Source organism: Rhinopithecus roxellana, chromosome 5 (genome assembly GCF_007565055.1).
Source record: "Rhinopithecus roxellana isolate Shanxi Qingling chromosome 5, ASM756505v1, whole genome shotgun sequence".
In the NCBI taxonomy this organism is placed as follows: Eukaryota; Metazoa; Chordata; class Mammalia; order Primates; family Cercopithecidae; genus Rhinopithecus; species Rhinopithecus roxellana.
The window spans coordinates 17872229-17898202 of record NC_044553.1 but is presented as its reverse complement, the minus strand read 5'-3'; the positions used below and the strand labels follow the sequence as shown (position 1 = coordinate 17898202).

General features: G+C 52.1%; 1 protein-coding gene across 2 annotated transcripts in view; it reads right to left on the bottom strand.

Annotated features, from left to right (window-relative positions):
- Positions 1–1026: 1026 nt before the first annotated feature.
- PCSK6 (proprotein convertase subtilisin/kexin type 6) overlaps positions 1027–25974 on the bottom strand; it is a 188852-nt gene continuing 163904 nt past the window's right edge. For both annotated transcript variants that reach the window (XM_030930124.1, XM_030930123.1), the window contains 7 exons: positions 25169–25271; positions 23698–23894; positions 20943–21030; positions 17387–17490; positions 12439–12568; positions 4377–4489; positions 1027–2456 (listed from right to left, as the gene is read on the bottom strand). In XM_030930124.1, the coding sequence (XP_030785984.1) occupies positions 2359–2456; positions 4377–4489; positions 12439–12568; positions 17387–17490; positions 20943–21030; positions 23698–23894; positions 25169–25271 (833 nt within the window). In that variant the 3' untranslated portion in view covers positions 1027–2358. The remainder of the gene's footprint in view (positions 2457–4376; positions 4490–12438; positions 12569–17386; positions 17491–20942; positions 21031–23697; positions 23895–25168; positions 25272–25974) is intronic.

Genomic DNA, 25974 nt, shown 5'->3' with positions numbered 1-25974 from the left:
TTGAATCTTTATCCCAAACACACTCATTCCTTCATTGCCTCACACGCACAACGCTGGTCAATTGGTGCTTGTGGTGGCCAGCTGTTGGGTTGTGTGGCCTGCCCTACCTTCTGAGAGCTGCACATTGCTCCCCTCCTCCGCTGCAAAGTTCCCTGCGGCCATGTTCTTCTGCACAAGCCTGTCCTTGTAGCCACAGCTGATGACACAGGGAGAGTACCCATGTAAGGCAGGCTGACCAAGTCCTGTCCCTGGGAAAAGAAGAACCAAGAAACAGACCCAGGAAGTTGGCTTGAGGGGTTGGATTTGTACCAGTTTTACTTGGAAGATGCTGGAGGTCTTGTCATTTGTCCCATCAACTGGAGAAGGTGGCTATGAAGAGAAGGGCAGTGCTGCAGTACAGAGAGGATCCAGGTGACATTTAAGGCTGGTTCCAGGGTTCCCAAGGCTCTGCTGTACCCTTCCCTGAAATTCTGAATCCACTCTGGATTCAAAACAATGCCCCTCACTCACTCTTGTTTTCCCCTAAGTCATTTCTAGTGGGTGCATTTCCTTTACTTGAAGCCAAAGGATTCCTAGCAAGTGCAAGCTTCTGACCTCACAGAGAGGCCATGGTAAACATCCCAAGGAGTGCATAAGCCATGGGTTCAGGGATTTCAGCCACTGCAGAAGACAAGCTGTAACCTAATTCAATCACAGTTGGCAGCTACCAGTGAAGAGGCTGGCAGTCTGGGCTGTGGGGAGCTTCCCCGTGACAGATGGAAGGGGTCCCTGTATCTGGAGAGGCTCTAGAACCTCCTCCCAGTGAGGCTAATGTGGTCTGAAGAGGGTCTCTTTGCCAAATGACATTCTGGGGTTGGGATCTGGGATTTCCCCCACTACTTCCTTACATCATTTGCTAAAGCTCAAAAGCTTCCATGTAACGACATCAAACAGATCTGAAACCACAAATAAAGTAATGTCTACTTAACACTTTGATCAGCACTCATGTTTCATTTTGTGTGCTTTGGAAAGAAATACAGGCTCCTGTGCCATGGGATGTTAACTCTTTTATTAATTTAGGGTTAACATTGTATTTGCTTCATTGATTTCTCTTTCAGAGTTGTAGATTCAATAAACAACATCTGGGTTCTCTCCAGCTCACAGGTGACAAGGCAAATGCACTGTTATCAAACAGGGGAGCAGGACAATATGGAGAAAGACGAGGTCGAAAAAATTTAAGGCAAATGTTACTTCCCTATTCAAGGGAATTGATCAAGCAGATCTGTGCATTTCAATGAAAATATATGAAATATTTGTCAAAATAATTAACATCGGTAAAAATTACAACATGTAGCTTATAAAATGCCTACACAGGTTTGGCAGAATAAATCCAACTGTGTCATGTAGACTCGTAATATACACAGACACAGGAGCATCCACCTTAAAAACGAGTCTTCTGAAGGGCAGAGGCCAAACGTATTTTAAAAGTAATTCCATAAAATGGGAAGTGATGGATGATTAACAATGGATGGGCTGGCTTTACATTTTGTTCAGAGGAATTGCTTGGCCATCGGGGTACCTTTTGGCTGGCCACAGAATGCCTCCTGTTGCCCCTCCTCAGAAGGCTCTGCATCAGGTCAAGGTGGTCGTTCAGGCCATGAGACTCCTGAAGACACAGATAGAACACGGTAACAAGGAGAGCTTGGCTTGCTCAGAGGAGAACGCTGCGGGGAAAGAATCTTCTGGTCTGGGTTTGGAATTTGACTTTCTAAGCCACTACTGCAGTTTCAGAAGTAGCTGACTATGTAGAAATAGATACTCCGGCCCCAGTGGTCATACATTTTATGCCCTCAAACCTATCTTATTTATAGTCTGACCAAACCGTCCCCAGACTGCTCAGTGGCAGGCAATAAGCAGGTAGATTGCTGGCCCTTTGTCACATGTGAGGATGGCCCAGGGTTCGCTGGCTGGGCCAGGGAGATTTACTACAGAGCCGCAGAAAAGCATGGGGAGAAGAGTGATGTGTGATGCCAAGCGTCTTTCTTTTCTGCTTTGGTCTCGAAGATTCAGTAAACTTATGGTCCCAGAAGCTGCTCCAAAGCCAGAGCTGTGGATTCCCAGAATTCATTTTGTTCCTGTTACAGTTTGTCAGAAGACTGGAGCCAGCAAGCAGCATTTGAGAGGATATCACCATTTTAGGAACACCTCCTTAACAGCCACCACCCACCTGGCTTGAGTGCCCAGAGATGCTGCTCCTGGGGAGATAAAGCTGTCAGGTGCAGGGCACCACCCCTGAAACAGGCTCTGGCCGACAGTCTGGAGGAAGGTGGACGGATGGATGGATGGGGGTCCCTGCCCTCTGTGGGCAGCTAGACACCCCTACCCGGCCAGGAGGCATGTGCGGCAGCAGAACTGAATGAAGAGTTTCCGTTCACACAGCCGGTTAGACTTCACCATCTCGCAGAATGTCTCATCAGCTGGGGCCCGGCATCAGGAAAGGAAAAGGAGGGAAAGGTCAGTCTTTGGTGCCTGTAAAGATGGTTTCAAGGCCAGGCGCGGTGCCTCATGCCTGTAATCCCAGCATTTTGGGAGGCCGAGGCGGGTGGATCACCTGAGGTCAGGAGCTTGAGACCAGTCTGACCAACATGGTAAAACCCCATCTCTACTAAAAATACAGCAATTAGCCGGGCATGGTGGTGGGCGCCTGTAATCCAAGCTACTTGGGAGGCAAAGGCAGGAGAACCACTTGAACCTGGGAGGTAGAGGTTGCAGTGAGCTGAGATCGTGCCATTGCATTCCAGCCTGGGCAAGAAGAGCAAAACTCCGTCTCAAAAATAAATAAATAAATAAAAATAAAGATTCTTTCAATCATTCCACATATGCTGGGCATCAGTGCTGCCCTGGGCAAGAGGGACACAGACGGAGGTGGGCAGCAGGATGGCAGCCCTTGAAGTCCCTCTCCTGCAATGCACTTGACTCTGAGAGCCCTGTGTGGCAGGGGGCGGGGGGGGGGGGGCAGGAGGGGCACTGGTGTATGGGTCTTTTGCTGAGTCTAAGTGACAAGGTGATTCATGAGCAGGATGTGGGGGTGGTGTGGGAGGGATCTCGGGAGAACACCCAGCCTGGGCCCGTGGGGCACACGTGCACCTGTCTTTCTGGACAACTGTGCTGGCGGTGGAGCTTAGGAGGAAAACCCTGGGGGAGGCCGGAGGACAGGCCTGGAGGCAGGTGGGAATGGAAGCTGCTTCCAGGGTGGAGGGGGCACCCCGGACAGGGAGGAGCGGGGATGGGAGGAAGGAAGCTGCTGTGGACAGGACTTGCTGAGGACGCAGCTGTGGCAAGGTGTAGAGGCCTTTGAGGATGCATCATCTGTGGACCTTGAGGCCCTCCAGTGGCAACCACACTTTTTTGGGCTGGATACAAAACCTGGGCAGGTGACTTCCTAAAGAGGGAGTTTCCAGGCCTTTGAAGGGACATAATTAGACAACCTTCCCACCCCCCCACCAAAAAAAATAATAATAATAATAACAGTAACAAGGCAAGGAGGCATCCCAGGGCCCTCGACAAGCTCCATGCTCTGCCAGGGCAGGGCCAGTGCCAGCTTCATGCCCAAGGACCATCTGCCCTGACCCTGGGACACTGGAGCAGACCGCCTTCCTCTTCTGGCTGTCAGAATGTGGTGCTCAGAGCTGGCCCCATGTGGCTCCACCCTGCTGCTTGCTGGGCCAGAGTCCCCTTCCCTGCCAGTGTGTCTATAATGGCTCCTGCACTGGACCTCCAGGCCCGAGTCTTCTGCCAACCCTCCTCGTTGCCTGGAATTCCCAAACTGGGCACTTATCTTCAGTCCCCTTTTAAGTTTCTGTTTTTATATCTTGTCCTTGTCCCTCATCCCACTGCAGAGCCAGGGCTCTCCTGCAGCACGGATGTGGGTCCATGCTGGATCCTTGTAGAGCTGGGATTGCTGCTGCTGAGCGTGTTCTTGACTCTGGGCTCTGTCCCCCTCATCCTGAGCCCCTCCAGGCTTCCTGGCTTTGACCCCCAAGGGCAGGCTTCTTTTATGGGATGTCACACCCAGGCCACGGGGGCCTATGGCATGACAGTGGGAGCAGTACAAGGACAAAATCATTTTTAGGAGTCACTCAATAAACAGATCAGCAGTGGCTGGGAGGCCTCTCTGGTCAATGTGTGAGAGGCCTAGAGGGAAGTTGGGAGACAGGGCAGCTGTCTTCCAAATCATCTAGAGGAATCCCAGACAGTCAGATCAGGGGCACGAACACCTGTCTGTGGAGCTGCCGTGCCTGTGTGGCTTTGCTTTTCTCTTTTGAGCACAAGCTGGCCAGCTGAGCTCCTCCACAGGCAGCCCCAGGGTAACCCAGGGTAACCCTGCTGCTGCTCACCGTTGCTGCACGTGTGGTTGGTGATGCAGGAGGTTCCCAGCTGTGTGAAGCCCGTCTTACACCTGCTGCAGTTCCTGCTGGAGCCTGCACAGCTCAAGCAGTTCTCATCACACCTGTGGGAAGACACCATTCCTGCTAAGGCTGGGGAAGAAGCCCCACCACTCTGGGCTCCTTTCCCAGAATCTTCACCTCCCTGCACCTCCTTCCCACCCCATCAGCCTCGGTCCTCTGTGGAGAGGCTGTGTCCTCCACCATTCCCTGACACAGGGGCCAAGTGTCTGCATGTCTTTTCTCCTGTCTGACCTCACTACTGCCCTGGGAGGGCACGGACAGCCATGGCCAGTTGGCAGGAGCATGCCCAGGATCAGGGGCCAGGTCCAGGCCTCCGAGCCTCCCCGCAGCTCACCAGGACACCCTCCTGGGCCCTGGCACCCAGCCCCACCGCTCCCCTACATGGCTCCCAGAGCTGTGTCAGTCTGCTCTGTCCAGCGGCTGCCAGGCTGCGATGGCTGTAGGCTTGGGGTCCAGGCCAGACTCCACCCAGGGATGTGACACACCTGACTCGAGCTGACCAGAAGGCTGCTGTCACCTATATGTGGCCATGCCTGCTTACCCTCGGGGAGTGGGAGAGATGCCCCACAATTCCTGCCCCTCTCGGACAGTCCTGGTCCAGCCTGCACAGTCAGAGACCATGGCCAGGGCTATTTCTAATGCAGGGTAAACGTGACCTCAGAGGAGGGTTGGTGCACTACAGCCCAAGGGCCACAACCAGCATTTATCCTGGACCACAGTCACACTCATTCATTTACAATCTTTTGTGTAGCAGTGGCTGAGCTCAGTAGCTGTGACAGAGGCAGTATGGCCCCAGAAGACTGAGCGACTGACCATTGTGCCTTTTACAGAAAGCACTTGCCAATGCGGGCCAAGTGCTTGAAGGAGTGCACCCTGGCTGTGCTGCTGCCTGTCCTCAGTCCACGGCCCAATGACTCAGTCTCCACAGTGCTTGCATCAGCTGTCCACCTCCCCATTGTTGCCAGCTAAGGGTTGAACAGGCCCCATAGGCAGGGCTTGGAGCTTTGTTGTGCTGATGCCTGGGCCTCCCTGGGGGGCAGTTCTTTGCTTTATATAGATGCCCCCTCCCTGCTGTGTGAAGCCTTCCATGCCAGATGCCAGGCCTGCTCGTGGGGCTCTTTGCAGAGCAGCCCTCTGATGGGGTCTGGTCTCATCACTGACTCTGCTGCTCTGGAGCCCCAGGTGCAGCATCGCTTCAGCCCGGTGGGGAGGTGGGTTTTATTCCTAGTGTGTCTGAGGATGCTGAGCCTAGAGCTCAAGTCCTTGGTCTGTAATTGTAAATGTGTAAACCCCACAGGCAAACTCACATCCAGGAGCCTTTCTAATGTTCCTATCCAGGCCGCCCCAGAGGAAAGGACAGGTCAGAGGACTTGCCAGAGGGGGTTGTGCACATGTGGGAAGCCCCATGGGTCTGCCCCCATCATGCTGCCCCCTCCCCACACCTGGTCTTGCACATTCTGGTGGCACAGCCACCAAGCAAACCCTTATGCCCCAGTACAGGGTATGACTTTCCCTACAGACCCTCTGGTTTCTCTTACAGACAATGCCACTGGTGAGAGGAGAACCAGGGCCGAGCTGAGTCATTTAAAGAGATGTCAGTGGTCTGGAGGACCCAGTGTCCCACTGCTCCCAGGCCATGGCTAAGGGTTGCTTCATCTATGAAGAACTGTGGTGAGGAGTGGGCTGCGGTGGGCAGCCAGGCGGTTATGGCTTGCTTGCTTCTTCAAATACAACCTCACTGAGCTCAGTACGATGGCAGGGGCCTCAGTTTTCCCCTGCTCTATACCAAGTTGCCACACACTTAGCAGCTTAAAATAACACCCACTCAGTGGCTCCCCGTTATGCAGGCAGAAGTCCAGGTAGGCGCAGCTGGGCTCTCCACTGAGGGTCTCACGAGGCTCAGGGCAAGGTGGTGGCCAGGCTGGGCTCTCCTCTGGAGGTTTAGGGAAATAATCCATCACCATTCTGCTCAGGGAGAGGGGTGATGTCCCCCTCCCCATTAGGCCAGTGCAGACGGCTCTCCCAGGGAGAGCACTGTTTCCTGTGTAGCTCCTGCTTTCCATCAGGATTACTGTCCCAGCAACGGGTCCTTGTGGGCAGCAACAGCTTTGGGCAGGGTGGCTTTTAAGATGCTTCTGGTTCTGCAACCATCTATGGTACCTACTTTACCCCCAAACACCATGGCCGCTTTGCCCTGCCACATTCTGGAAGGACAGGCATGCCTAATGCAGCCCTCTCTCCCTGTCCCCTTGCAGAGGCCACTCCCATCAGCCTCCTGCCTGTTCAGAAGCAGGATGCAGAAGACTGACGCTTTCATGCTCCAGCCTGCATGCAGAATGCTCATTGGCAGAAGGCATGCCCCTTCAAGGTGTGCCCCTGAGAGTCTCTGCCCCCACTAAGCCTGGGGGCAAGTGGAGGAAGGGCCAGGGCAAGAGAACTTTGTCTACCCCTCTGGCAAGCACTCCACAGAGGTCTCTTTTTCTTCCAAGTTGTCCAGGCTGGCTCTTGCTAGGTCCTCTCACTAGGTCTTAAGGGTGTCTGGCCCCTCTCTGAAGGAACTTATCATGCATCATTCTCAGCTTCGGGCCTCAGCTTCCACCTGCAGTTGCCAACCCAGCAGGCCTGCGTCCTGGCCTGCTTGTTCCAATGCAGCTCTTGTCTGGCCGCATGCTCCCTCGGAGCTGCCTGGCACAGCAGCAGTGGACGGCCGCAGCATCCACCAGCATTCTGGGGCCTGGAGGATGCCTGTGGTTCTCTACCAGCTCAGGCTGTCCGAATGGAGAGAGATCCTGCAGAACCAAGGGGATCAAGGCCTTGCTTCCTTTGGGAGGAGTCCACACTGACGCTCTTCCTGGGGGCACTTCTCCAAGACCCGGTGTGTCAGCCCCAGCACTGTCAGCCTCTGCAGGGCCGAAAGGTTCCCCTTATGTGGGAACAATACCCAGGAAACTCCTGTCCTCCACTGCCCAAAGAGGTTTGTGGTGGGGCTGCCGCCTGCTGCCTCCTGGGGGGCAGGGTGTGCCAATGCCTCTGGCTGCCTGCAGGGGTCCAGTTGCACAGCTGTGGACATAATCAGCATGCCCTGAAATCCAGGGCATTTGACAAATGAAAGTGATTATCACTGTTCAATTCCAAGTTCTCCCTGGATTGCTATATTTAATTATCTGAGAACCAGCTGACTGGTTAACATGAAAGGTTTAACTTCAGACAACTGTGCCCAGGGCCCTGTGCAGGACTCAGCAAGGCTGCACCTTGCAAGCGCATGGCAAGTTTCCTATTTTACAGCAACCCAGTAGAAGGGGCTGATGCTTGCAGAGATACATAACCACCACCAGGTCCCTCTGCTGTGGGTCACACAAGTGCCAGGACTCGGTGGTCCCTCATGGGCTCACTGTGGGGTTTGTTTCTAGGGGAATAGGTTACAACCCATAGTGGTTCTTACACACAGCCTGGGAGGCAGACCCCATTGCAGGGTGAATCTACCAGTGCTAACAGGTACCTAGCTGGGAGCCAGGCATGGGCACCCCTCCTGCTCTGACACAAGCCTTTGAGGGCTCCCTCATTTTAAGTCTTTTTCAGACGGAAGCCCTGCGATATGGTTTCAACATTTGTCCCCACCAAATCTCATGTTGAGATGTGATCCCCAGTGTTGGAGGTGGGGCCTGGTGGGAGCTGTTTGGACCATGAGGTGGATGCCTCATGAATGGCCTTGCACCATCCCCTTGGTGATGAGTGAGTTCATGTGAGAGCTGGTTGTTTAAAGGTATGTGGCAACTTCTTCCTTTTTTTTTTTTTTTGAGATGGACTCTCGCTGTGTCACTCACGCTGGAGTGCAGTGGCACGACCTTGGCTCACTGTAACCTCTGCCTCCTTGGTTCAAGCGATTCTCCTGCTTCAGCCTCCTGTAAGACTGGGATTATAGGCACACACCACCACATCCAGCTAATTTTTGCTTTTTTTTTTTTTTTTCTTAGTAGAGAAGGGGTTTTGCCATGTTGGCCAGGCTGGTCTTGAACTCCTGGCCTCTGGTGATCTGCCCATCTTGCCTTCCAAAGTGCTGGGATTACAGGCGTGAGCCACCGTGCCCGGCCTCCTTCCCTCTCTTGCTCCTGCTCTTGCCATGTGATGTGCTGCTCTTGCTTCACCTTGCATCAGGAGTAAAAGCTCCCTGAGGTTTCCCCAGAAGCTGAGCAGATGCTGGAGCCACGTTTCCTATTAAGTCTACAGAACTGTGAGCCAAATCAACCTCTTTTCTTTATAAATTACCCAACCTCAGGTATTTCTTTACAGCACTGTGAAAGCAGGCTAACACCTGGCACTTCCCTCACAGCCCACCCCCATCATCACACCTTCACAGCCAACCCCCATCATCACACCCTCACAGCTCACCCTGATCATCACACCCTCACAGCTCAACCTATCACCACACCATCACAGCTCACTCCATCATCACACCCTCACAGCTCAATCCCATCATCACACCCTCACAGCTCAATCCCATCACACCCTCACAGTTCACCCCCATCATCAGACCCTCACAGCTCAACTCCATCATCACACCCTCACAGTTCACTGCCATCATCACACCCTCACAGTTCACTCCCATCATCACACCCTCACAGCTCACCCCCATCATCACACCCTCACAGCTCACACCCATCACACCTTCACAGCTCACCGCCATCATCACACCTCACAGCTACACCCAGTATCACACCTTCACAGCCCACCTCCATCACACTTCACAGCTCACACCATCATCACACCCTCACAGCCAACCCCCATCATCACACCCTCACAGCCACCCCCCATCATCACACCCTCACAGCTCACATCCATCACACCCTCACAGCTCACCCCCATCATCACACCCTCACAACTCACTCCATCATCACACCCTCACAGCCCACCCCCATCATCACACCCTCACAGCTCACACCCATCACACCCTCACAGCTCACCGCCATCATCACACCTCACAGCTACACCTAGTATCACACCTTCACAGCCCACCTCCATCACACTTCACAGCTCACACCATCATCACACCCTCACAGCCAACCCCCATCATCACACCCTCACAGCCACCCCCCCATCATCACACCCTCACAGCTCACATCCATCACACCCTCACAGCTCACCCCCATCATCACACCCTCATAGCTCACTCCATCATCACACCCTCACAGCCCACCCCCATCATCACACCCTCAGAGCTCACACCCATCATCACACCATCACAGCTCACACCCAATAAAACACCCTCACAGCTCACTGCAACATCACACCTCACAGCTTACCTCCATCATCACACCTCATAGCTCACTCCCATCATCACACCCTCACAGATCACACCCATCATCACACCCTCACAGCTTACCTCATTATCAAACCACACAGCACATTCCAATCATCACACCCTCACAGCCCACCCCATCACACACTCACAGCTCACCGCCATCATCACGCCCTCACAGCCCATCCCCATCATCACACCCTCACAGCTCACCCCCATCACTCACACTCATTATCACACTCTCACAGCTCACCATCACACCCTCATAGTCCACCCATTCATTACACCCTATAGCTCACCCCCATCATCACACCCTCACAGCCCACTCTCATCAAAACACCTCACAGCTCACCCCATCACACCCTCACAGCTCACCCCCATCATCACACCCTCACCACCTACCCCCATCATCACACCCTCACAGCTCACCCATCATCACACTGTCACAGCCCAGTGCCATCATCACACCCTCACAGCTCACCCCATCTTCACACCCTCACAGCTCACCACATCATGACACCTTCATAGTCTACCCCCATTATCACAGCCTCACAGCCCACCACCATTATCACACCCTCACATCCCACACCCATCATCACACCCTCACAGCTGACCCTCATCATCACACCCTTACAGCTCATACCCATCATCACATCCTCACAGCTCACACCCATCATCACACCCTCACAGCCCACACCATCACACCCTCACAGCCCACACCCATCACACCCTCACAGCTCACCTCCATCATCATACCTCACAGCTCACAAACATCACACCCTCACAGCTCACCCCCATCATCACACCTCATAGCTCACAAACATCAACTCTTACAGCTCACACGCATCATCACACCCTCACAGCTCACACCCATCATCACACCCTCATAGCTCACCTCATCACTCCCTCACAGCCCACCTCCATCATTACAACCTCACAGCTTATCCCCCTCATCACACCCTCAGCCCACACCCATCATCACACCCTCACAGCTCACACTCATCATCACACCCTCACATCTCACCATCACACCCTCACAGTCCACCCATTCATCACACCCTATAGCTCACCCCCATCACACCCTCACAGCCCACTCCCATCAAAACACCTCACAGCTCACACCCATCATCACACCCTCACAGCCCACCCCCATCATCACACCCTCACAGTTCACCCCATCATCACACCCTCACAGCTCACCACATCATGACACCTTCAAAGTCCACCCCCATCATCACAGCCTCACAGCCCACCACCATCATCGCACCCTCAGAGCCCACATCCATCATCACACCCTTACAGCTCATACCCATCATCACACCCTCACAGTCCACCCCCATAATCACACCCTCACAGCCTACACCCATCATCACACCCTCACAGCCCACACCCATCATCACACCCTCACAGCCCACCCCCATCATACATGCTTACAGCTCACCCCATCATCACACCCTCACAGCCCACCCCCATCATCACACCCTGACAGCCCACCCCCATCATTACACCCTCACAGCCAACACCCATCATCACGCCCTCACAGCTGCCTCAAACTCCTCATTGTTGCTCCCACCCTGAATAAGACAGGTTGCCCTGCCCTGTTCTGGGTCCTAAGTTCATGATCTCCCAGCATAGGGCAATATTCAGCCAGAAAAGAGGAGACCAGAGCAAATGGCTTCTCCTTTAACAGCTAAGGTCCAACAACAGAAGGGTCTAGGGCCATCAGATAAGAATGGTGACTGTGGATGGACCCATGGGAGGAAGCACGAAAGGAAGGGTAAAATACACGTGCATTGATTGTGCAGAAAATGGCTTTAGAATGAGGAAATTGTCAGGATCTTTTTACTTTCTCTAAAGTATCTAACTAAAAAATATTTTTTTAGGCCGGGCGTGGTGGCTCACACCTGTAATCCCAGCACTTTGGGAGGCTGAGGCGGGTGGATCATTTGAGGCCAGGAGTTCGAGACCAGCTTGGCCAACATGGTGAAACCCCGTCTCTATTAAAAATACAAAAATTAGCTGGGCGTGGTGGCGGACACCTGTAGTCCCAACTACTCGAGAGGCTAAGGCAGGAGAATGGTGTGAACCTAGGAGGTGGAGCTTGCAGTGAGCCAGGATAGCACCACTGCACTCCAGCCTGGGTGACAAAGCGAGACTCTGTCTCAAAAACAAAAACAAAAACAAAAATTAGCTGGGCATTGTGGTGCACGTCTGTAATCCTAGCTACTCGGGAGGCTGAGGCACGAGAATTGCTTGAACCCCGGAGACAGAGGTTGCAGTGAGCTGACATCACACCACTGCACTCCAGCCTGGGCAACAGAGTAAGACTGTGTCTCCAAAAACTAATTTTTTAAAACCCAAAACACGGTTTCTCTGATTATCGACAGTGCAAAGGATGCATGCTGAGTGTGACATGGGCAGGGACATCCACTGGCGTGTGAGCACCTTGCTATTCTTCCCATCCTATCCCATTGCTGTACAGTGCCTGACCCACGGCAGGGACCCAACAAATATGCATTCAGTGAACAAAGGGAGGAAGGCCCCTAACCAGCTCTGTAAATGGGCTCCTATCCACTGTGGGGTGATGCAACACGCCCTCCCCCGGCCCCTGAGGAAAATGCTGCCAGACTCTGCCCTCCAGTCACTCCTTTGCTGGACACAGCTGCCTGCCGTTCCCTGCCAGGAAGACCGTACCTTCGACACACTTTGTGGGGCAAGCCCGGCATCTCCTCTGGGTAGAACCCCTCACCACAGGCTGGCACACACTTCCAGTCTTGGAAGTGGAAGTTTTTCGCACAGTGAATGCACTCTTCTCTGCCTGGCCCTGAGAGATACAGGAAAAGAAGCAGGTATCAGGGATGGCTGGCAGAAGACCATGCCCCAGGCCTGCTTCAGGGCCTTGTGAGATCAGGGGTACCATTCAGAAGCCCCCAGGCCACCACCACAGCTGGCATTTCCCAGGTTCTGTGAGCTGGGCCATCCTCACCCACTCCCAGGAGGTGGGCATCACCATCCCCATTTCACAGACGGGGACATCAAGGCATGAGGTGATCTCAGAGGTAGCACACCTGCCCACTGGCCATGTGACGATGATGGGCCCTGTTTCCAACAGGCCTAGGCCCACTTCTGCTCCCTGAACACTTGAAATCCAGTGCTAAAGTCTTCATATAAAAAAATATAAAACAGCCATTTATTTTTTATATGGATACATGTTGAAATGGCAATATTTTAGATACATTAGGTTGAATAGGATATGTTACTAAAATTATTTTTGCCTGTTTCGTTTGACTGTTTAAGATATGGTTACTAGGCAACTTCAAATTGCAGCCATGGTTTGCATTTGTGGCTCTTCCATTGCACAGAACGCTGTAGACGATGATGTGGGAAGATGAAAGAAGAGATCTTCGGGAATAGTGTTGATAGGTGTTTGGTGTGTACAGTCAGGGCATTTTCAACAATAGAGAAAAAAATGCCTAAGACTAAGGGTTTATGGCACAGGGAGGAGAGACTCGAAGAGACAACAGTTCTGAGCAAAGGGCCATGAGTCATGGAGGAAAACCTTCCGGTTGGCTAAGGGTCTGAGGAGGAACTGTTGACCTGGGTCAGACGTTGGACTAGATGACGAGATAGCACCTCCTCTGGGCCAGGTGTCTCCAGGGAGCATCTGATGGGACGTCAAAGAGAGGCAGTGAGGTGGCCACTGACTGACAGCGGACAGGGTCACAGGCAGGGAGGAAATTATCTCAGGGGCGCTATGAAAATCACAATGCCAGAGTAAACCTCACCGCAACTGCTTCAGTTTGACTGTGGTCTTAGATTGAGGCCTTGCAGTCTGCTCTGGACTCACATGGGGCCTCTCACTGTGTCAAGGGAAAAGCCCTTTGCAGAGGTTCTGGAGCCTGCAGGGCTCAAGCACAAGGTCCTGGGTCCTGGGGCTGGCTCCACACCTCAGAACCACAGCTGTAAGGCTGGGAGGGAATTCTGAGCTCATGCAGGAGAAGCTCCTCCTTTGAGAGTCAGGAAGAGTGAAGCCGAGAATGCCACAGAGTTTTGAGCAGGAGGCAGACGTAGGGCCCTCAAGGGGCCTCTTGAGGACCACCGTCTTCATGGCGGGTGTCTCCCTCTTCCTGAGGTGCAGTGGAAGGGCTGACCCCAGGGTCGGGACTCTGTTCGGTTTATGTTGTTCTGGAGCAGAGGCTGCTCTTATGCTTTGGCCAATGCCACCCCTCCCCGTCGCTGATCTCTGGTAGCATCTGGTGGGTGGGTCTCGTGCACAAGGCGGGGCGCCACTCTGAGCGGGGCTTGGGAGCTGTTCAGGGCCTGCTGTTGTACCTCTTGTGCCTCACCTGCTGAACCGATCACCCCCGCTGTCCTTCCTCCAGCACCAGGGTCCTTAACACTTGTGGAGCCTCCAAAGTGGGAAAGAAAGCTTGTTCTCATTTGTACTTAGTTTAATGCTCAATGTATTAAGCTTCAACATTGTTAAAACATTTATTTGGAGATGGCGGTGATGGTGGCTCACAAATGTAAATTCACTTAATGCCACCGAACTGTACGCCTAAAAATAGTCAAGATGGTAAATTTTATGTGACGTATATTTTATCACAATAAAAAAGCTGTTAAAGTGGGTTGATTTTCTAAGCGACCTATTTTCTCAACTACTAAAAAATATGAATTTCATAACTCAGTGAAAGTCTTTTAAGGATTCCATTAAGTCGCAAGTCTCTATAGACTTTGAACACTTTAAAAGCACCCACAATCATAGCAATAAGAGCAGAATGGGCTATGCTTATATAGGACCTGCTATGTCATTTGCGGGGCCCAGTATAAAGTGAAAACATGGAACCTTTGTTCAAAAAGCTCGAAAAATGTGCCATGACAGGGACTGAAACAGAAAGCATTTTCCTTTCTTTTGTAATCTCTCTTGGTCTGCTGTAGTGTTTCTCATTTGCTGTTTCAAGTCATGCCATCTCAGGCATAGGATGCTCATGCATGAGGACCGACTGTCACAGGTGGCTTGGGGCACTGCCCTACAACTTGGTATGTGTGTGCCCTGCAGGCTGCCAGCTGCTAATCCACATGCCATGCCGCAGGTGGGTAAGTCGAGTCCCATGGGGCCACTGCATTAACCCAGCTGTGCCAGCAGCCCCGAAGGATTACAATCTCCATGCCAGGACACACGGGGCACCTGGACTCAGGAGGATGAGAGGCTCATCTCAATCGAGTTGCCTGCCAAGTGCACTGGAGCACTGTGAGCCAAGGGTGGGGACAGATTCCACCAGGTCCTACCCCAAGCACTCATGCCTGACTCCAACCCTCCCCATGACTGTGCCCAGGCCCCTGGGTGGGTGGTGGGCAGCAGTGGTCACTGAATGGGAGCAGGGAGGTGAATGCCAGGTGGGCCTGGGTCTCCAGGGCACATGAAGTGGGCAGCTGAGAACAGATGTCTCCAATGAGGTCCACACTTGACATGTAGCAAGAAGCCTCCAGTGACTCAGAGGAGGAAAATGAGGTCTCTCTCCCAAGAGGCTGCCAGGAGATAGATGTACACGTTCCCAGGAGCTTAGAAAGAACCCCACGCCAGAGGGCATGGGGCACAGGGGAGATTCCCTAGAGCTGTGGACCTGCTCACCAATGAATTTAATAGCTGAAGTGATGGAGAAGTCACTGGTTTGAGATGAGAATTCCAAGTGACTCTACAAAGATTTTTGCCATCAGGCAATCTGGGGACTCAGAGAAAGAAAAGTGAATTATTGAAGTCACAGAGTTATAAAATGGTATGCCTGAATGTTATGGATTTGAGTGACTATGAAATTTAAATAAGCAACATCAGTGATGCTTCCTAATCAATCTGGGCTAAATAAGTCAAAGAAACAAATAATAAAAATAATCGACACAAGGTGACAGGCAGACTGCTAGGGAAATCTGCTGAGCTGCCAGCGGGTGGAACCCATCCAGATGCTGAGCACTGTGGCCTTGAGGATTGCCCCAGGAAGGAACTGAGGAGGACGTATCTCCCCTGGGTTGTCTGGGGTCAGCTTGGCAATCATAGGAGGACACCGGCCTTGGCCATAGCCTTGGTTTATCATGCCTGTCTGTTCCAGGACAGTACGGCAGGTAGCTGCACGGGGTACTCGTGGTTGGCCACACGGGGAGGGGCGTGCCCATTCTGCAGCATTTCTGAGGAACAGTAGTATCATGGCAACTGTGATTTAGCAGAGACTTAATTCTGTTTTTTGTTTTTTTTTTTTAAGACAGAGTCTCACTCTGTTGCCTAGGCTGAAGTGTGCAGGGGTGTGATCTCAGCTCACTGCAACCTCCACCTCCCAGTTTCAAGTGATTTTCATGTCCCTGCCTCCCCCGTAGCTGGGATTACAGGTGCCTACCACCACACCTGACTAATTTTTGTATTTTTAGTAGAGATAGGGTTTCGCCATGTTGGCCAGGCTGGTCTTGAACTCCTGACCTCAGGTGATCCACCCGCCTTGGCCTCTCAAAAGTGCTGGCATTACAGGCACGAACCACTGCGCCTGGCCAGTAGAGACTTAATTCTTAAAGTGTTACTGCAGAAAAAGCTCCTATGATGTGAGTTTCTTAGAAAGGACCAAAGTACCAAGGGCAGGAAGGGGAGAGGAGAAAACTTAACCCAAAACATATCTGAGCCCACAGACTGATGGTACACTTCAACTTACTTGTGCAAATAGCTCTGCAAAACAAAACCCAATAAAATGAATGAATTCTCTGCCATTCTGCATAGAAACTGTGCCTGGGAGACATTCGTGCCATCATCTTTGTGGGAAATTATAATACATGTGAAATTGTTTATAGAATTCTTTTCTTCTTTGAACCAACTATTCAAAATAAGTGAAGATAGGTACAAAGAACTAAGGCTATGTTTGAAAACATCCCCGTCCCCACCTGGATCCATTCCCACCTCTCCCAAAGCCCTCTCAATGTTTATGGTGTTGTGTTTCTGTCCGCACCTTTCCACAGCAAGAGTTGAGCTCCGAGACAAGATGGCCTGAGTGGTTGAACATCCCTTATCCCTTTCCCCGTCTGAAATAGCCACTGCCTGGCTGGATTTCTAATAAGAAATTCAGGCTGTTTGTTCAAAGTGGGTCTTTGCATTGTTTTGGGACTTTGTTTGAAATTTAAAAACATGGTTTTAAAAAGGATTTCCAACAAAATGTTTTCCTTTTATGGAGAACAGGGTCTCACTATGCTGCCCAGTCTAGTCTTGAGCTCCTGGGCTCAAGCTATCCTCCCACCTCTGCCTCTCTGAGTGCTGGGATTATAGGCATGAGCCACTGCAATGTACACAAAATTTACCAGCTCAGCTATTTTTAAGTACACAGTTCAGCAGCATTAAGTACATTCACACTATTATGTAACCATCGCCAGCATCTATCCTTAGAACAATTGTCATCTTCTCAAGTTGAGACTCTGTAACTGTTAAACATTAAATCTCCACTCTCCCTGCCCCCAGTCCCTGGTACGGCCTTTGTACCTTGTTTTGCCTTTGCATTTTAATGCTGCAATAAATGCAGAAGCCCATGAAGTCCTAGGGCTTTCTCACTCTCAAGGCAGTAGCCTACCCGCTTGGGTAACGCTGGCCCGAGGCCTCCACAGGCGGTGAACTCACCCACGCAGGTTCCGCAGGTGTGATGGCATTCCCCACATCTGATCAGCTCTGAGTCAAAGTAGGTGCCTGGCTCGCAGTCAGGAATGCAGCTGCCCCGTGCAAGGCTGTTGAAAAGAAAGAGGCAGATTTCCACATCCATTCCAAAAGTCTAATTAAATTATGATTTGCCCTCTAACACCTTTCCCAAGAGGAAATGTAAGTGGCTGAGGCACAGCTCTTTGTGTCACCAAAAGTTCTCAGCTAAGGAAAGTTGGGAAAGCCATCCTGCAGTCCGCTGGGGGCCCAGCAGGAACAGCCATGAGGGCCTGGGAAGCAGAGCTCCCATTACTATGCCGCATGTGCTGGGCTCCGTCCGACCCAGTGATAGCTTTTCCTTACTGCCATTTCTCCAACTCGATTCCAAACCCCATGAAGAGAAATGGAGCTGTGTGGGTCACCACTGGTGGCACGCTAGCTCAGTCTCAGTGTCGAGTCCCTCTTGAAGTGTCGGCATTTATGACATGTGATGGGGCTGCTGGCTGCAAGGCTGGCCCTGAACCCCAACCTGCTCCTGTCTCTCTTGCTTGAAACCTTCTGTAGCTTCGCAATGAACTTGAAATAAGACACTCTCTAGAGCCCTAGCAGGCCTGTCAAATGCAGCCCCTGCCTCCCTCTTTCACCCCATTTGTGCCTGCCCTCACCTCGATCCAGCCAGCCGAGTGCTGGACAGAGACACAGATGCTGAGCTATACCACCCATGCAGATGGCTTCTGCCACTTCCCAGTGTTCGAACCTGAGCAAGCCCGCCAGCCTCTCTGCATCTCCATTCTCCTTCCTGTTAATTGGTTTCTACATCATAAAGTTGCTTGGAGGACTCAATGAGCGAATACCCATAAACATTTCAGTGTCTGGCACACAGCAGTGTGAATAAATGTCACCTACAATTATGTCTTTAGTTCCTGAGATTATACTGTGGGTGCTGTACACGTTTTAAATGGGTTTGCCACTAAACATACTGAGCAAGTGCTATGGGGTGCATCTGTCAGATCCGGAGACTCCTGCTATGACACTGGGATTTATAATAAGAAATATATGTTTAGTCTTTGTCCTGGCACACAGCTTCTAAGACCCTTCGAGTTACCAAAGTGCCAAATGTCTTTAATAACTGATGACTGAGGGGTTCCTGGGTAGCCTCTAGACAGGAGCTGGCTGCTAGGGAACCAACCATGTGATCAGAACATTAGAATTTCTAGCCCTACTACTCTGACCTCCCTCCTGGGAGGTGAGAGGGGCTGAAGGCTGAATTGATTACCAATGGCCAATGATTTAATCAATCATGCCTATGTAACAAAACCTCCATAAAAAACCCAAAAGGTCAGGGTTTGGAGAGCTTCTGGGTTGGTGAACAAGAACACATCCCACATCCTGGGAGGGTAGCACAGCCCAGCCCCATAGGGATGGAAGGTCCAGCGCTCAGCCCTTCCAAACCTCACTCTCCGCATCTGTATCTGTCTGTGCATCATATCCTTGTAATAAATGGGTACACGTAAGTAATGTCTTTCACTCTGAGCTGCTTTAGCCAATTAATCGAACCCAAGGAGGGGTCATGGGAAATCCGATTGATAGCTGGTCATTCAGAAGCACAGGCCTTCCTCTTCATGGTGCCATGCCCACTGCGAATGGCAGTTAAATCATGTCTTTAATAACTGACATTCCCCTGCAACCCTTCCTGTGTTGATCCCCCTGAAGAGACGGATGGCCGGAGGCGGCGGCTCGGCCGCTCTCTTGCTGCTTTAACATGACTGCAGTGATTTGAAGTCACAGCTTAAGAGGATATTGGGCAATAAACGGAAGCTTTCTGTGGCTGATGGCTGGCAATGTGTCTGGAGTTTGCATGCCTCTCTGAAAGCTTGTCATTGATGGAACCACTGCTTCTATGTGGTGGGGCTACTGCCAGGAAGCGTTTTCTCTTTAGCACACTATTCCTGAATTGAGTATCTGATTTCCCTCTCCTACAAGATGGGACAGGATGCATAAATGCATTCCCTGGGATCCCTCAGCGCTTCTCTGCTGGGAAACAGGCAGGTTCCAGGGTGCTGGGAACATAGAGCCTCCTCTTCCTGATACCCCCAGCTACCAGCCTGGGTTGAGGATCCACTCCTGGGTTGCCTGACCTACAGAGCCTGGGACATCAAAGCTGGCCTCTCCCAGGCTGCCAGCTGAATGTCTCCTCCTTCCTCTTCCAACTTTTATCTCTTTGGGGGATCCCTTTCCTGGGCCAGTTCATCCTTTCACTCCTAATCCTGCCTTGTCCAGCCAACAGGTTTAAATGACAGCAGATGTGATGCGTGACTTTGGGGGCCTTGCTTTGCCTTCCCTCTCCTGGCCTCCTAGCTGCTTGCGGTCCTTTCTCCCCAATACTTTCATCCGGAAGAAAGGGGCAGGCTGAAGGAAATGAAGACAGTAGCATAGTGCCTCCTGGGGAAACTTCATCTCCCCTGTTTGTAAAATGCGAGTAAGAATTATGTCTACTTCATAGGTTGCTGCAAAGATTAAATGAGGCAATATTGGTGCAAGCACCTGGAATAAGAGAAGATATGCTCAGTAAGTTTTCTTTCTTTGTTCTTTACTCCAAAAAAGGAACTTCTTCTATGGAGAATTCCAGTCCTCACAGCATTTGAGAAGGGAGATGGGGCTGGGGGGGTATGTTGCATCCCTCCACCGCCTCACCCTGCAAAAGCAACTCCCCGCCCAGACCGCAGCATCTTCATCACTACCAGCCTGCTGAAATGCAGAGTAGTGGGCTCTACCCAGACCCGCTGCATCAGAACCTGCATTTGAACATGAGGTGATCCTTCCAGTGTGGACCATGGTGCTAGTCTCCCTACTATGGGAGTATCCCCCCCAAAATTTTGAACAGAATGTTCTAAGATTTTAGACAGCAATTTGGAGGAATAGGTAATGTATATTTGGTTGCATTAAAAGGAATTTGGTTGCATAAAATGGGCTAAAGAAACATTTCAAAATATTCCAAGAACAATCATTAACCCAGAAGAATGATTGTAAAGAAAAGGCATGCTGAGCTTTATGGGGCTGAGCCTGATGGAACAGCGAGAACCAGGAATGTAAAGAGCACCCTCAGGAAGCAGTAAAGAAGTCAGGATCTGGGAAAAAAACAGAAGACCGAGGGATGCAGATGAGAGAGGGTGGGTGAGCCACTACAGCCCACCCCTGGCCCAGACAGGGAGGGGAACTGGAGCAGGTGGAGGTGCTGGAGCGAAAGGAGGTGGATCTAAGCACAGCCCAGTGCTGCATGTGATGCAATCAAGTGCTGCTTTGCCCAATTCGCCCATGTTGTGTGAAACATAGAGATTCCACCCATCCTCTCGCTTTCCATCCTACACAGCCATCTCTAAGTGGACACATGATTTTCAGGACTCGGAATCTTTACCCTCAATGGCTTTGGGCCTCTGACAGTTCAGCTTTTAGGAGAAATGCAAAAATGTGGTAAATCCATAACAAACTCAAAACAGCACCACCACCCTGGCATTCTTCAGGTTTCGAGGGGCGTTTTTACCTGAATCCTTCTTTACAGACAGTACATTTCTCGGGTTCATCCACGCACTTTTTACAGCTTGGGTGGCATTTAAGGCAATTTTTCTGACCTGGAGAAAAACAGCAAGATAAGAAAAGAGAAGGGACGGCACTGACAGGAATCAAATCTGAGCAAGCAGGCCCCCGGCATTTCAAAGCGGGGTGTAGGTGGGCTGTTCCCTGAGTCCACCTCCAGAATGTGTAGAAATGAAGCAGCCAGAGGCTGCTTGCACCTGGGGTAGGGTCACAGATTTCTCACCTCCCCTTTCTGAGGTAGATTCAAGTCCTCAGACAACCACCAGGCCTCTGAGGTGGTTCCACTTTTTTTTTTTTTTTTTTTTTGAGACCGAGTCTCACTCTGTCGCCCGGGCTGGAGTGCAGTGGGCGGATCTCAGTTCACTGCAAGCTCCGCCTCCCGGGTTCACGCCATTCTCCTGTCTCAGCCTCCGGAGTAGCTGGGACTACAGGCGCCCGCCACCTCGCCCGGCTAGTTTTTTTGTATTTTTTAGTAGAGACAGGGTTTCACTGTGTTAGCCAGGATGGTCTCGATCTCCTGACCTCGTGATCCGCCTGTCTCGGCCTCCCAAAGTGCTGGGATTACAGGCTTGAGCCACCGCGCCCGGCCGGGTTCCACTTATTTCAACAGGGATGGAGGCCAATTCCTGGTGGGCTGAGTAGAATTTAACGAGGTGGAAATCTTCATAAACGTGGCCAGGTGTGGGCAGGTGGGCAGGGGGGAGCCTGAGGTTGCTGCTTGCTCTCCACAGTGCTTTCCCAGGGAAACCTATATATGAAGATCTGGTGGCTCTAGATGGTGAGACAGGAACCTATGGTGAGTCATCGTGCCTCCTGGGGAAGTTCTGGGTCACCCCAACTCCCATCTGCAATGTCATAAGTTATTATCTGGGTTGGCGCCTCATTAAACACCACCATGCACCACTCCTAAGTGACTGGGGTGCTCTGGGCCTGGGAGCTAACGGCTGCTTGCTACACCTGTGCATGTCCCCGCCGCAGGGCCCCCTCACAGGTGGCATCATATGCCATAAAGCAGGGGCTGAGTGAGGATGTCGGGGTGAAGGAGGGCGGCCAATTGTGCCCTTGGGAAGGGGGTGGGGATGAAGGTGCCTGCATCCTTTGCAAAGGTCTGGTTGGCAGCCCAGAACAGGTGTTTGCAAAGGTCTGGTTGGCAGCCCAGAACAGGTGTTTGCAAAGGTCTGGTTGGCAGCCCAGAACAGGTGTTTGCAAAGGCTGTGAAATGTGTCTTGCATGACTTTTTGTTTCCCCTCTAAAGGGAGTCTGGGAAGGGTGAGGTGGCTCATACCTATAACCCCAGCACTTTGGGAGGCCAAGGCAGATGGATCATTTGAGGTCAGGAGTACGAGACCAGCCTGTCCACCATGAAGAAACCCTGTCTCTACTAAATACACACAAAAAGTAGCTGGGTGTGATGGCGCATGCCTGTAATCCCAGCTACTTGGGAGGCTATGGTAGGAGAATTGCTGGAACCCAGGAGGCAGAGGTTGCAGTGAGCTGAGATCACACCACTGCACTCTAGCCTGGGTGACAGAGTGAGACTCCATCTCTGGAAAAAAAAAAAAAAAAAAAAAAAAGCGGGGGGAGTCTGGTTATTTGATGGTTTTAAACATCTTTGAAGATTTCCTGGGTCTTGTCCACAGGGGTAACAGCAATGCCATGACAGGTTGGATCAATGACCCACCCTGAGCAGCAAGGGCCCGGAGAGGAGGGCTGTGGGGAGGCCTGCTACCTGGAGGACCACCAATGCCAAACGGTAGCTTCTTTAACGTGTTTGACAACCATCCCCCATCAATTTAACCCAAGCCCTGCTTTTGCATCTCCCAGGGCAAGGTGAGTTACTAAAACACTGGCATGGGGTCTCGGGCCTAGAACTCCTGTCCATTGCCCCACCCTCCTGGGACAGCAGGGCAGCAAGACACCTGGCCGTGCTGCTCTGAGTTACAGTCCCACCTCCATCATGACTAGCTGTGGCCTTTGCCCTTGTGCAGCTTTGATTCCCCACCTGTGGAAGGAGGAAAACACTGCCTGTCTAGTGTTTAGGGGTGTGGATGCTACCTGTAAAATGCCCCGCAAAGACCAACCCATCCCTTCTGAGCCCAACTGACATTGGTCAGCAGCTCCTTTTCATTTTCGGAGGTCTGCAAACCTTCTGCCCACACTTAAATCCCAATTTCATCTCAGCAGCTCTGCCTAGGAGGGCTCGCCCCCAGCTCTGACCGCCAATTCCATATGCCCTGACCCATGCCCAGTGCACACATCCTCTGTTACAGAGAAGCTGATGGCATAGTCTTTCCTGGAGAAGAAATTACAGGACAGACAGCAGGACCTCCTCTCCTGGTACCTGAAATCAGACTGAGCCCAAGAGTGGCTGGCCCTAGCCACCTCTCAGCCCTTGCTCAATAGCGGATGTTGACTCTGGTACAGATGCGTGAAATTCCCTGGACAGCGAGTAAGGCCAGGATTTCTTTCAGCATCACTTGGAACTTCTCCTGGCCAGGTCTGTGGGGGAAGTGCTATTAACTAACAGACCTGGGTGCTTTGATTTCATCATCTCTGCCTCCTTCCCCTGTTGCAAGTCCTTACTCAGAACAACAAAATACACAGGAAGCAGAAGTCTGGGAAATTCTCCCAGGAGAGAGGGCATAGGCCCAGAAAGTTGGGGCTGGCTCATCAGTTCTTGTGCCCACGAACATGCCACTTACTTTCATCAGCATAAAATCCTGCAGGACAGAGGGTCACACAGGTGTTCATCTCCTGGTGGTGATAGAACCCACGGCGGCAAGACAGGCACTGTGTCGCACCCCTGCCGGAGCAGGTCTCACACCCCTTGTGGCATCGGCGACAGCGTCTTGCTGCTGTGTCCCCAAAGTACCCCAAGGGGCACACACTCACACACTTCCTGTAGGAGCAAAGGCAGGAGGGTGAGGGCCTTGCCAACCCAGCCCCAGCCCCAACCCCATGCCCGCCCCTTTGTTTCCTTTGAGGAAACAAAGGCTTCAGGAGTGAATGTCAAACATGATGCCCTTTGTCTTGGTGAGTGCAGTTCTGAGGTTCCTACATACACAGGTGGAGAAGTTGGAGGCCTTGCACAGAACCTGGGAATCCTTTCTTTTAAAAGCTGGCCCCACTGAAAAGTCCTGAGGGTGTGCATGGTTTCCCAAGGGCATCGTGAGGTTGGTATTTGACTTCTGGAGCTGTCGGCTCTGGCAAAACCCTCTCTCGGATGCCCTCAGGGAGTGAGTCTCGTGGGCAGTGAGTAAGGCCAGCAGGGTGACAGCCTTTGCACTTTAGCCAGTGAGTGCCTGTGGCTGGGAGCTCCAGGATGCCACGAGAGCCACATGGGCACCTGGCTCCACCGTGCACGGCTGCACCCGTGCCTGAGCCCTTATGGGTGTGCACCAGTGGTTGGTGGGTGCATCTGTCACCCAGGCCTTTGGGGAGCCTAGCAGTGTCCTGTCATCAGGGCCTCCCAGGCCTGGCACGTGCAGCGCATGATGGGTGCTCAGGGAAGTTTGTGAAATGAGAATGGACGACAGAGCAGCTGCAGGACTGTCAGGGAAGATAATTTGAGAAAGTGGTGATGCCAGGAGCTAGAGGAGCTCAGTGGACAGAGCTCAGGGCCTGACTGCAGGCCACACAGGAGGGCTCACTCACCAGAGAAGGGTCAGCCCGAACCGGGCAACTGGCCATATACCTAGAGGCCCAGGTCAGAGCTCCTGATATCCTCTCTTGGGGTAAACTCAGCGAAACTTTCACTCAGTGAAAGCCCCACACCCAACCAGAGTCCAGAGACACTGAGAAAAAGACCATCAACAGGCTGCAAGGGCAGCACCAGGGTCTTGAATTGCATCCGTCTCCGGGCCCTCTGGGACAGCCTTGCCATGCCCAACATGACCTCTTTCTCTTTAACAACATGGATAGAAAAGCGTTTACAAGCACGGACACCAATGTGCCATAGTTTTTATTTCTCCATAATGGATGTATATGACTTGTATGATAGGAATGCCAAGTTACTAAAAATTTTAAAACTCCAAAGCAGTTAACTTCAGTGTCATGATTGTTTGGGGGTGCTACATTAATTCCTAACTGGGGCATCAGAACATGGAGGGACTAAGGATACAACTGGAAAGAACCACTGTGTGGTGAGCCACAGGGTTCTGGGACATGCGTTACCTGCTGGTCTTAACGCTCCCGAGGCTGAAGTGGATGCAGTTCAAGCACTGGTCTGCATTGGGGCCATCACAGCCTTTGTCACCACACTCCGGATGGCACACACCTTAAAGAAACAAGCATTGCCTTTCATCCAGAGAGATGCCTTCTCCATCTACGGTAGTCCCACGGATCCCCATGTCAGGATATTGCAGCTTGGGAGAAGCTCCCAGACCCCGCTGGGGCTGGACGGCCAGACGACAAGGCAGGAGCAGCCGTCCCCATGGGTAACAGGTGCAGCTGAGCCTCACTGGGCTCCAGTGTCAGAGTCTGAGCACTCTAGACAGGGATGGCATGAGAAGCAGCGAAACATCCAGGGCTGGATGTGCTGCCCGGAGCAGAGAGGAGATGGACTTATGAGAGCCTGGAGGGGTAACGGGGAGGGAGAGGCTGGAACAGCTCTGTTTCATTTACTCACTTGCACCAGTCATGATGCTGGGACCAGCCAGAACCTTTGACTTCCACGTGGAGGACAGAGCAACACAAGAGGGGGTACTGAGTGTCAGGAGAACTGCTGGCAAGCTGATAAGCCAGGAGGAATTAGGGAGGACCCCCCCACCCCCACCCACTCCACTGCGGCGGGAATGGGGATGGATCTCCGCGTACTCAGGACCGCCTGGTGGGGCTGTTGCTGGCCAGGTCTGGGGTGGGGCAGGGACAGAGCCTGACAGTGTGTCCTAGGGTTAGGGGACTGCTGTTTTCTGTGCTGAAGGCTGAGCCCCTTTCAGAACGTCCCCTTTAGGCTTTCCTCGGAGCCCTTGGTGGGAGGG